Below are 12,851 nucleotides of genomic sequence, written 5' to 3' on the forward strand. Positions count from 1 at the left end.
AGAATCCTACATGCAAATATCTCTAGCTATATAGAGAAAATAGCAGCTAACATTTTTTATCATTTACTATGTAATAATGAAAACCTTTACAACAACCCCTTGAGGTATAGGTACATTATCATCTCCATTTACAGATGAAAAAACTCTAAGGTCAAGGTGTGGAGGCAGTATTTGAACCTAGAAACTCTGGGTCAAGAGCATCCACTTTGCTGACTACTGCAGGATGTGGGGAGACCAAGGACAGGCACGGCTTTCTGGAGATGCATCAAGAGCAGGACTATGAAGGAAAAGAGTTAGGATGTTTTAATTTGGAGATGGGGCAAAACTTTTTTTAAAAAATCACTGAGGCCTTCATCTTTGGGTCTCTCTCAATTATAGTTTTGTTATTTAAATTAATCCACCCATATAGGGAACCACAAGTTAGGTTCACTTGGTCTAGCAAACTGTTTCTACAGGTATCAACACAGTTGAGTAAAAAGCACCAGGCCTCACCCTAGAGTCAGAAGACCTGGGCTCCTCAGGGAGCCACTTAGCTGCATGACTTTGAACAAGTCATACAACATTCATTACCTTTTCAAATTGGAGCAATATCACCTACTTCACAGGATACCTTTAAGGACCAACAATAAAACCTTGCATTTTTAAGAATACTTCATAATTTTCAGAGTTCTTTCACATATACTATCATGCTTATTCAAGTATAAGGTTAACAGATAAGCACCAAATCATCTATTACTCCCCTTTTCAGAGCTCAGAACTGACTCCTACTTATGACAGATCCAATTAAAACTTCCCTCTGAATCCCCTTCAAAGTAAATAAGAGGCCATAAAAAGTAGGATGGCACTGCCTAGAACCAGCAAATACTCATTACCATCAACTTCAAGTCACATCAGTTTGCTTCCTTCCTCCCTAGAGCACAGCTTTCTCTTATAGGTTGTTGCTATTACTTTAGGGAATTAAATCTCCAGATAATTCTGAATGCAACTTCCTAATTGCCGCCAGTACTTACACTGGCTAATGAGTCTGCCCAGCTTAACTTTTAAATTGCTGGGTTGTTACTCAGAAATTAGTAATAAAAGGAAGCGAAAAAATTGTAAGACAACAGAGAAACAGATGGGTTTCAGAAGGTTACGGAGATTTAGCGACCAAGCAGCCAAATGGGAATGTAATCTGTAGAGTTCAGCAGGAATACAAATTTATAAAGTGAACTGCCCCAGAGTATAGAAACAAAAGATTAAGTCTGGCTCAGTCTCCATGGCCCCAAAGAGGAAACAAATTAGATAATCACACAAAAAATATGCTTTTTGGCTTGGATCACCAGATCATGTCTCAACCAACTACTAACATAGCTCACTGGGGGGCCCTGGTTCCACATCTTTCATCTAAGCCAATGGTGTTCAGCCACTTTACCACCTTTAAATCATTTACAATAATAACCCCCTCCTCTCAGTATAACATCTTTCATTATAAGCAGAGATTGGGGGCAGGGAAGGACAATGTAAATTAGAAAAATCTTTCTCCCATTCTGATATACAGCTAACAGTCCCACCCTCAGAATCACTGATTTTAATAATCTGAAAATCTATCAGAAACCTACCCCATTAACGAAAGCACATTATCTTTTAAAAATTCCATTGCCTGAAAAACCTCCATGTTTTATGAACTGTTTAATTATAATGGAGGTAAAAAAAAAAATCAGGACTGGTTTTAAAGCCATGAATCTGACATATGGAACACAAAGAACAGTAATCAGATTAAGTAACTAATCAGGATGATCAACATGAGCTGTAGAAACCAGCATTCCCTCTAGGTCATATGGTTGTATGGAGGACTGTTTTGTATTTCCTCCTTTTATATTATTACTTTTAACCACTATTTCAGTCATAATTTAAAGAATATTTTGAAAAAGACAATGCATGTCTATGAATTGATTATTCTTACTATATTTTATCAAAAAGGGGAAACTGTAATAAATTAACTGGCTATCCCTTTTTTTATATTCTTAACAGATCCGAACTTTAATATCCTTCATGCTTGTAGAGCCTGCCCTGTGTTCCTCACCATTCTAACTACTCGATAAATGTTAGCTATCATTTTTGTTACATACTTTGCAAGGTTATTCTAATCATTAGAAATATATGGTATTTACAGAATTAAACAACCATAATCCAAATATCTGAAATCCAAAATGATCCAAAATCCAAAATTTTCTGAGCCCTGACATGACACTCAAAGAAAATGCTCTTTTTGGATTTTGGATTTTTGGATTAGGGATGCTCAATTGATAAGTATATTGAAATATTCCAAAATCCCAAAAAATCCAAAATCTGAAACACTTCTGGTCCCAAGCATTTGGAATAAGGCATACTCAATCTGTAGTAAACACTTAATCAAGAAGTCATTGAAATGAACACATATAAAGTCCTGGTCACAGAGCCTAGCACAAACTAAATCTCAATTGATAGGTGCAATACTGAATGTCACTTTGGACTCAAGATTATAGGGTCTTAACCATTAATAAAAACACTGCTGCTTTGCCAATAACAGTATTTCCTAGTGTCACATCTCCCAAGGATAGCAATGAAGATATTTGACCCTTGCTCTTGGCCAAAAAAAAAAAAAAAAAAAGAATCAGTGGTGAATCAAGTTTCAGAATTATTTGATTATTTGTATTAATCAAAATTAGGCAATCAGAGCCTTTAATATGCATCCTGAATCTCCAAGAAGGAATATACATTTCCCAAATGCATTTAGCCAGAAAACTTCCTTTTACTGAGCAGCTAGCTCTTGGGATTAGGGTTCTATGGAACACAGAATGGAAACGACCCTAACTCAATGGAAAAATGGAAACAGCATACAAGTTCCCGCAAACCATTGTGCCTAGAGCAAGATTTTGCCCAATTCCCAAACATATTTAATTGTAGAATCCTTTTTTTTTTTTTTTGAGTAGCATCTATGGGATTACAATGCCAAGAAGCACACTTGGGGAAATGCTTGTCTTCAGAAATGGAGTTCTATTAACTAATGTGAACTAACACGAACAGAACCTAGCTTAACGTTACCACTAACATGGGTTGTTCTAAAGGAGATCAGCTCTCTGAAGGACAAAATGTTCACCTCAACAGGTTATCACCCACCCGTCTGCTGGGAGCTAAGGCAGTAACAGCGTTCACATTCAGGCCTCTGCTTTTGTAACTCCCTTCAATTTTCCATTTTTTTTAACATCTCCACAGCAACACCATTAGAGGAAAAGCTGGGGAACTCAAACTATATAGGTACATTCTGCGTTTACTAGAAGCAGTGACAAAATGCCACAGCTCTGCCTTTATTCTCCCACTTTCTCCTTTTTTGACTCTTCCATGAGATGCCTGCCCACCAGACTTGTACTTCTCACACACATAGTATATTACCTTTTTCACTTGCTATACACAATATTACTGTAGCTTATTTAAGTTCTTTTAACAAAATGCCATCATTCCTTCTTTCAAGGAAACTTTGTTTCTCACGCCCCCTCCTGCAATTATCGCTTTCTTTGTCTGGCTAATTTCTTTAAATAAATGTATCTTTTGCTCCTGGATTCTCATTCCTCTGACTTGTGTATTTCCTTCAAGCTAAACTCATGGCCTCTTAATCAAAAGCTCCTTCACTCTTGGACGACTGTCTAAAGATGAGGTAGGAAGATCACACGTTTGACTCAAAAACAAAAGAAGGCAGCTATGTGAACAGGGAGTGGAGAGTCACAAATCTGTTTCTACTTAATTCTTTTAGAAAATAACGTACACGAAGAGAGCTTTAGGGCCCATCCGTATGCAAGTATAAATGAATTACCAAAGCTCCTCCGCAAAGTAAAATTCAGGGCTCTAATTCTGGGACACTCAAAGGAAAAGGGAGGCTGAAGTTTGCAGAGGGGCTGGTCAGGGCACAGAACTCGTGATCCCCGGGGATGCGGCGGGAAGGGACCCGCCAGCCACGGCTCCATAAAGTCTCGCTCCGGGTGCCTCTGCCGACCGTACGGTCAGCCTGACCTGGGCCTTCCTCCCCGGACTCCCCACCCGGGGGTCGCGGGGTTCCCCAGAGCCCCCAGCCTCAGCTCCGGGATCCACAGGCTGACGGGGGCTGGCCGGTACCTGGTCATAAGGGGACTTCTCCAGCATCTGCGTGCACAGATCGGCGCAGAGCTGGAACTTCCTGCGCCTAAAATAGCTGCAGGCCAGGAGCAGCGGCTCCATCTCTGAGCCCATGGCGGCCAGCGGGGCCAGCGAAGGACCAGGACCCAGCCGAGCGAGGGCGGTGGGCGGGGAGCGGGGAGCAGGCAGCTACTGGCTCTGCCCGGCAACGCGCCGCGGCTGAGGCCTTGCCAGAGAGGTGCCCGCCTCGCGCCTGAGAACAGAGAAAAGAAAAACCACCCTGAGCAGAACTCAGCATAGGGTTTACCAAAACTTGGCTGTAAAAAAATATCTGTACTTTAAAACGCTACAGATTTCATTAATTTGGAGAAGGCGCCCTGGCTAACCAAAAGAGGCAGTAAGTTAGACACCTCTGTCTGGGGTCCTCCACCCAGGGAGGCGCGGTTGCCTAGCGGCCGAACGCTCTGCTGACCCCGCCAATCCGGAAAAAATCCCGGGAGTTGACCTTCTTTCCGATCAGTCTCACTTCTCTTGGCTCATTTCTACCCCTTTCACTTACCTGCGGATTCTAGAAACAACAAATATGTGTGAAGCTTCTACAATACCATCCCGCCCATCAGGACCCAGAGGGGCCTAAAACTCTCCAGTCTATTTCTGGAAGTCCTTCTCAACAAATCTCAAGTGTCGAAAATTGCAAGGGGCTTGCTTAGCCCAATCCACCCACTTTTACAGATGGGAAGCTGAGATAGGCTCACAGAAAAGAAATTATTTTCCTTAAATTGCGTGGAGTAGGGAGCTGGGACTGTAATCTGTTTGACTACATGGTGTTAATACTTTAGTTAATTCGAAGATTATAGGGATTCTGGATTATAAATTAGTGACATTTTTACCAAACTAGGTAATGTATGCAAAGAAAATTAAAAAGGAGCTTTGCAAAACACTGTCACCAGGCAGGTACTGTTTGTCAAGTGTTGACTTGTGCAGAGTGATTTCTTCAGGTACGTTTCTACCTTTTCCTCTAGAGATTCACACAGATGACAAATATCTTTCATGGCAATGGTTATGAAAAGAGAAGTGTGACAAGGGATATTTTTTCCTTGCTTCCATCCTACCAGAGTGGGAAGGGTAGAAAAGGAAAAATTAACTCAATACTGCAGAACTTTCTGATGACGTCTAAGTCTCCTTTATCGCTATAGATAAAGAAACAGGTCATAGCCAAGGTAAGTCACTCTAGTAATTTTCTCAAACCACTGGGGTACCAAAAATGCAGACATTATAGTTAATCTACATATTTGTGTTTTTTATAGATATTAAAATGAAATAGGCTTCTAAACTAAGAAAATGATCTTTTTCTTCTTTACTAAGCAGTCTTTCTCTAATTTTATCTTGGAAGTGAATAATTGTCAGGATTATGATTGTTACAGTTATGTTTATTGCAATTAGTTCATTTGTGTTTCCTTGGAACTGCCTCTAGAGAAATAATCTCTCTAAAGGTATTAATGGAGCAGCCCATGGTTTGGAGGGTGGGAGGGACTTCAGATTAAGAAAGCATTTGCTGATAGTTGACAATTGGGCTCAATATTTCATAGAATCCTTTCATTTACAGCGTAAGCAGATTCCTGTGTAAGTGATTCTCAACCCTGGCTCCATATTAGACAGATGTTTTAAATAAACTTTTTATTTTAGAATAGTGTTACATTTACAGAAAAGTTACAAAGATAGTATAGAATGTTCCCCTATGCCCCTCACCCAGTTTATCCTATTATTGATATCTTACATTACCATGGTACACTTATAGCTAAGGAACCAACATTGGTACATTACTATTAACTCAACTCCACAGTTTATTTGGATTTCAGTAGTTTTCCCCTAATAGCATTTTTCTTTTCCAGCATCCTACTTAGGATACCATATAACATTTAGTCATCATGTCTCCTTTGCCTTCTTTGGTCTGTGACAGCTTTTTAGATTTTTCTTTTATGATGACCTTGACAGTTTTGAAGAGAGCTAGTCAGGTATTTTGTAGAATATCTGGGAAGTTCTTAAAAATACAGATGCCTAAATTCCACCCTAGAGATACTGACTTAAATGGTTTGAGGTCAGGCGGGGGCGGGGGAGGGGGCAGTATTTTTTTTAAGTTTCCCAGGTGATTGTAATGGGTAGCCAGGGCTAGCCAACCATTTTGTTGAGTTCTAAATAGTCTTGTATATATTGAGATTATCGCCAGCTTCCTACAGAGAAACAATATTTTTATAAGGGGAGAAATAAACATGCAAATAAATATGTAAATGAATGTGGAACAAAAAAGAGGCATTAATATTTTAGTAACATTTTCTTTTCTTTCACAAAAATCGAATGAGGAAAACTGTGGAATATCTAGCAAATCGCAGGATGTTAAGCATGTTCCAAATGTAGCATAAAATGTCTTTAAAAGAATATAAACATTTGTTATTTTTATATCATGTAAATATGTTTATGGTTAATTGATTTTATGAATTTACACATAGACTTTGTTACATTTTTTATATCTAACCAATAAAGCAGAAACAATTATTTAAAAACAACAGAAAAAGGTATGTTAGTAATAGGAAGTAATTATGCTAGTAATAGTAGTAGGAAGACTACAGGATGAAACAATTCCTGGTGAAGGGAGTAGATAAGAATTACTAGGGTCATTTTCCTACTACAGAAAATGAAGCATAGAGAAACAATTTAAGCCCTTTGAAAGAGTCAGTTTCACAATCAGAGCTAGATCTCAGTTCATAGATCATTATCTTTTGCTCTGTAGCAACTAAATAGCTCTTTAGGTTAATCAGTTGAAAATCAAATACCTAAGATAATTAAATGCCAAAGCTTACATTTTCTTAAATGTTAAATTGGGATTATTCAGGCCGTTTAACATAACACAAAAGAAAAACAAAAGGTATAAAATGAGATATTCTCTTGGTCAACAAGTATTTGTCCAGGCCCTGTGCTTGATAAGAATACAAAGATGAATAAGACAGATCTGCCCAGATCTTACACACCAAGAATAATTAGTGGAAAGAACACTGAACTTGAGGTCAGACTTGCTAGCTGTGTTTCCTCAGGCAAATTAGCCATCAGTATAAAATGATGATTAAGAGGTAGGCTCTAGAACCACATTTCCTATATTTGAACCCTGACTCTCCCATGCCCTAGCTGTAGGGACTTTGGGGAAATGACTTAATGGCCCTGTGCCTCAGATTCTTCATCCATAATGTAAAGTGCATTTGCTATATTATTTAAGAATTTTCAATTCTGTCTTAAAGGACAAGAAAAACATATGGGATGGATGAAACTAATGAGAAATGTTAAATGTAGAAAATAAGTACATCCTTAACCCATGAGACATGTTAAACATAGATAGAATAAATAGACATTTATGTCTTAAACATACTTAAAAGAACAAAACAAACAAATGAGAGTGTTACTTGTAGATAGCAATGGAAAGCAAAATAAACCTTAAATATTCATAAAGCATGGATCAGCTTTGTCTACCTCAAATAGGTGACCCATTGGTATCACCCATTCTAACCCAATTGTCCTGTGTTTAAAACATATACTGCTGCTCATCAAGTCACCCTTGAGCTATAGCTGTGGCCATACATCCTTACCTCTATCTTTCTAATAAAGCAAGTGTGCATTGGCACCATAAACCTCCACCTTTGAACTTTCCTGCCTACCCTCAACTCTGATCCTTGTAACCACACCATCTTCAGGGAAGGCAGATGAGGGAAAGAGACAGTCATATGAACTTTAAGTGATTCACAAGTAGTGTGGTCTTTCCACCTCCTTGTCACCTACCCAATCTCTCTCCCCTTGCTTTTCACTGCATGTTTTAAATTGGTTTAACAAATTAACTGATTTGAGCATCTTAATCTAGTTTATGAGCCTTTTAGTTCCAGGTCCTTTGGAATAGCCTTTGACTTGGCTAGAGTACCACTCTTTTAAAAAATTAAGTTCCAGAATGTTTTACCATCATCATCTAAACTCCCTACCAAGACCTAAAGGTCCTACAGATTCTATAATAGTTATTGGCCACTTCTCTGACCTACCTCACCCCCTCAGACTTGTTTATTCCACTCAAGTGACGCTGGCCTCCTTGCTGGTTCTTGATTGGGTTTAGCAGGGCATTTTACATTCGCTCTTTGCTGGCAGCCACACTCTTCCCCAGGATCCATCTGCCTTACTCTGTCACTTCATAAAGGTCCTGACTGAAACGTCACTTCCTTAAAGGGGTCCTCCCTCCAAACTGTCCCACATTTTTCATCAAAGGATGTAACACCACTGACAAAGATTCTCACCTTGACCAAACCTTAGTCAGGTTCTTCTGAGCCCTTTTCTTGACTTGGCCTCGACCTGGGCTTCCTTGTCCATTCTTGTATTGTCCAGTTACAGCAAGAATCTTGCTAAGTCAGGTTAGAGAGAATCCCGCACCCTTGATACCTGGTCAATGCCTCATCTCCCACCATCCGCCAGGTGATGTCTGATCACCCTGGCCTGTAAAGTCAGTTTGATGACTCCTCGTAGTGATTTCCTATCCACTCACCAGCTCCTGACTCCCTGCAACTTGCTCTTTGGCTATAAATCCCCACTTGTTCTTATTGTATTTGGAATCGAGCCTAGTTCCATGCTGAGGTCTCTTTTGCCCTATTGAATAGTTTCTGAATGAAAATCTGATTTGCTCCTTTAACTACTGTCAGGCTCTGGTTTTCTTTAATAAGACCCCACATATTTTAGAAGTAGGCTGGTACAGCTGGCCCTTTGTATCCATGGGTTCCACACCAGTGTATTAGACCAACCTTGGATCAAAAACATTTGGAAAAAATGGATGGTTGCAGCTGTACTGAGCATGTACAGACTTCTTCCTTGTCATTGTTCCCTAAAAATACAGTATAACAACTATTTATATAACATTTACTTTGAATTAGGTATTATAAGTAATCTAGAGATGATTTAAAATATACAGGAGTATGGGTGTAGGTTATATACAAATATCACACCATTTTATATAAGGGACTTGAGCATCCATGCAGTTTAGTGGGGGTTACGGGTTGGAATCAGTCCCTCACAGATACCAAGGGATGACTGTATACATTATTGTCTATTTCTACCCCCGACTTCCTCTTCCCCAGAATGTGTGCACCAAGAGTAAGGACTTTGCTGAATCTCTAGTGCCTTGAATGTTGTTTGGCGCATAATATGCACTCAAAAAATATTTGTTGAATAAATGGCTATCTTTCTGGCCAGGCGCGGTGGCTCACACCTGTAATCCTAGCCCTCAGGGAGGCCGAGGTGGGTGGATCGCTCGAGGTCAGGAGTTCGAGACCAGCCTGAGCGAGACCCTGTCTCTACTAAAAATAGAAATAAAAATTATCTGTACAACTAAAAATATGTACAGAAAAAATTAGCCGGGCATGGTGGCGCATGCCTGTAGTCCCAGCTACTCGGGAGGCTGAGGAAGTAGGATTGCTTAAGCCCAGGAGTTTGAGGTTGCTGTGAGCTAGGCTGACGCCACGGCACTCACTCTAGCCTGGGCAACAAAGTGAGACTCTGTCTCAAAAAAAAAAAAAAAAGGCTATCTTTCCAATAATGTTATACTTAATACAAGTTATGGATCATTTTAAGTTTAAAGATCCAACTATTGTAAGCATTTTGATAAATATTAACACTTAGAAGTATAGATTATTTAACTGAACATAATATCTATACTTCCTGATAAAATCAAAAAGAAAACTGTCATCTTGAGTACCTCTGCATCTTCATCCCTTTCTCTCATAATCCTGGCCTTGGCCCTCTCTTTGCTATTAGAGTCAATAGCAGAGTGCTACCTTTGTGATATTCATTGGTAGATAAATGTAGTAGAGATTCATCTAGCAGTGAATTACACAGCTGGCAACATGTAACGTGGAGGAAAGAAACGTTGGCTGTTGTAAGCTACTGAGATGTTTGGATCATTTGTTACTATAGCAAAGCTGACCAATGCTAATCTCTTCATAATCATTTTTTTCTCCATCATTAGAATTCTAATAGTCCTACATCTTTATCTTATTTATTTTTCTTCACAGAGATATATGTTCATATGTTTATTATCTGTTTTTTCCCACTGGAATGTAAACTCCATGAAGCCAGCGATTTTGTCTGTTTTGTTCATCAAAGTTCCCCAGCACTTAGAGCAAAACATGATAGATGGTACAAACACACACGCACACACACACACAAATTTATTTCATATTTGTTGGATGAATGGATATTGAGTCATAATACATGTGTATAGAGTTGAAAAGAAAGATAAGCCCATATTTAGAAAGAAAAAATAAGATTAGAAGCATGAGTTCGTGCCTTTAAGAATGGAAGTAAGCTTCCAGTTTGTAAATTGCTTGCTTTCTAGGAAAAGACTCAAAGCAAAGACAATTTTTTTCTCTGACATTATTTAGTAATTGTGCATTAGCCCACTGGTACACAAGGAAGAAAACTAATTTCCTAATATTAATAATATTGTTCTATGTTCCTATTATGTATATTAAGTCATTCTCAATTATTAGGTTGTTTTAACCTCTTTTATAATTGATGTAAACACTGTCTCATAAGCTATGAGGCCAAAAGTATTGGAAAAATTAATAATCGTTCAAAAATTATGTGAGTTGGCTGGGCGCAGTGGCTCACGCCTGTAATCCTAGCATTCTGGGAGGCCGAGGCGGGTGGATCACTTGAGGTCAGGAGTTCGAAACCAGCCTGAGCAAGAGTGAGACCCTGTCTCTACTAAAAATAGAAAGAAATTATCTGGCCAACTAAAATATATATATAGAAAAAATTAGCCGGGCATGGTGGCGCATGCCTGTAGTCCCAGCTACTCGGGAGGCTGAGGCAGTAGGATCACTTGAGCCCAGGAGTTTGAGGTTGCTGTGAGCTAGGTTGACGCCATGGCACTCACTCTAGCCCGGGCAACAGAGTGAGACTCTGTCTCAAAAAAAAAAAAAAAAAAAAAATTATGTGAGTTTACATCAATTATTCAATGATATACTTCCTAAGCTTTTCTTAAAGGTGTATTGTGTTCAAAGGCTACAAACCCCTCAAGTTTTGACTATGTGGTTGAGAACCATCCCATATTCTCTTTCTACTACAGTAGAAAATCCAAACTTAACCCATAGCTTTTTTGATTTATCATCTATATTTCAGAAGGCCCATCTCATGGTTATGTGTAGTCAATCCTGACTTTGTGGCACTGATTTATATCTGGGTGTATTACCAGTTCCTGTGTATGACATTGTTTGAAAAAGACCTTTACTATTCACCTCTGATAACAATAACAATTATTATATAATACCTTTTGTGATGCCAGTTCATTGGTACCTAATTCAAGTTCACTTAATGTCTAACAAATGGAAAGCAATAAATGGCCTTGAAATGTTGTAATTCAGTCCTTTGTTCTGTTTAACTCCTGTTTTGGTAACGATTGTCAATTAGCCAAATTACTGTTTCCTTTTGAAATATTCCACAACTTTTTGAAATGATTCTATTGCATATTTGCCTTCTTAATTTACTACTTAATTTCTGCAGCAGTGTTATAATGTAATAATGTTTTTCTTACATACAAATTTTACAATCTAATTTCAACACTGTTAAGAGTTTTTCATCTTCCTTCCACTCATCCACTCCAAACTCTGCCTATTTCTCTGCCTCTAAGATAATGTGCTAAACAACTGTTCAAATTTGTTGGAGTTTTAATTTTTTTCAGTCTTGCTCAGGAAAGACAAGGAAACAAATTAAAAGGACCTATTTTTTGTGTAGTCTTCCAAGAATCCTATGGACCTAATGTCACTGTGTGAACCCCTTTGGAATATCGGCCAACATAAATCATATGCTGTTGATGACATTTGCTTTCTGTAATCATATTTTTATTTACAGGCCTGGGTATTATCTGACCTTTAAACATCAATAGAAAAGAATAAAAATATTCAGCAGCAAAAATTAATTTGCAGGAAAGAATGCATTTTAAGAAATGTCAATATTCAAAATGCTTTATTGTAGCCTTTTAAAAAATAATTTTAACATATAATGGATAAGTTCTGTTTATGATTTCTGTCAGTCTGAAATTATTTCAAAGTTAAAATAAAAAGTTGGAAGAAAACAAAAACTTCTCATCAAGATAAAGTAACCACTGTATCCATGGTGAGATCCATCCCAAACAAGCTGATATTTTAGCATGTGCTGAAAAGTGTACAGTTGCCTTTCTATATTTGAAAAATTATTACTTTCACAGGCTTGCCATGATCTGGAGGACTCAGAATGAGAACTACTGCCCTGACTGATTGGTTATTATCATCCAAGACAGGGTGATTAAACTCCTGCAGCGTTTTCAGAGGAATTATGCCTCCGCAGGGTTGACTGCTTGCAAATTGCTCTTAATGCTATTGCTAATCAGAGGTTTAACTATTTTTGAGTTACAATAACGATTAATAAATTCCATTTGTCTTTTACATATTGACCTTGTATATGTGACCTTTCTAAACTCACTCATTAGTTCCAGCAGCTTTTTTGTAGAACCCTTTGGATCTTTGTTACTCTGAGTGTAATTTTTTTTCCTTCAAAAATTTTTCTTTAATCTTGGGTTTTCAATGTCTTGACCATGATATATCCAGGATTGTGTGTGTCTATGTTTTATATATATATTCTTGAGATTTTTCTGAGCTTCTTGGGTC

General features: G+C 38.3%; 1 protein-coding gene and 1 long non-coding RNA gene across 2 annotated transcripts in view; one reads left to right on the forward strand and one right to left on the reverse strand.

The window, feature by feature from the left end:
• TTC8 (tetratricopeptide repeat domain 8) overlaps positions 1 to 4,349 on the reverse strand; it is a 47,328-nt gene extending 42,979 nt beyond the window's left edge. Inside the window, exon 1 of the mRNA XM_045562215.1 lies at positions 4,129 to 4,349. Within this exon, the coding sequence (XP_045418171.1) occupies positions 4,129 to 4,242 (114 nt within the window). The 5' untranslated portion in view covers positions 4,243 to 4,349. The remainder of the gene's footprint in view (positions 1 to 4,128) is intronic.
• Positions 4,350 to 5,091: 742 nt separating this feature from the next.
• LOC123640163 lies at positions 5,092 to 12,449 on the forward strand. The gene is made up of 3 exons (XR_006735886.1): positions 5,092 to 5,126; positions 5,244 to 5,348; positions 12,413 to 12,449. It is a non-coding gene; the product is annotated as an uncharacterized LOC123640163 (long non-coding RNA).
• Positions 12,450 to 12,851: the final 402 nt, after the last annotated feature.

The sequence above is a fragment of the Lemur catta genome, chromosome 1 (assembly GCF_020740605.2).
Source record: "Lemur catta isolate mLemCat1 chromosome 1, mLemCat1.pri, whole genome shotgun sequence".
NCBI classification, from domain to species: Eukaryota; Metazoa; Chordata; class Mammalia; order Primates; family Lemuridae; genus Lemur; species Lemur catta.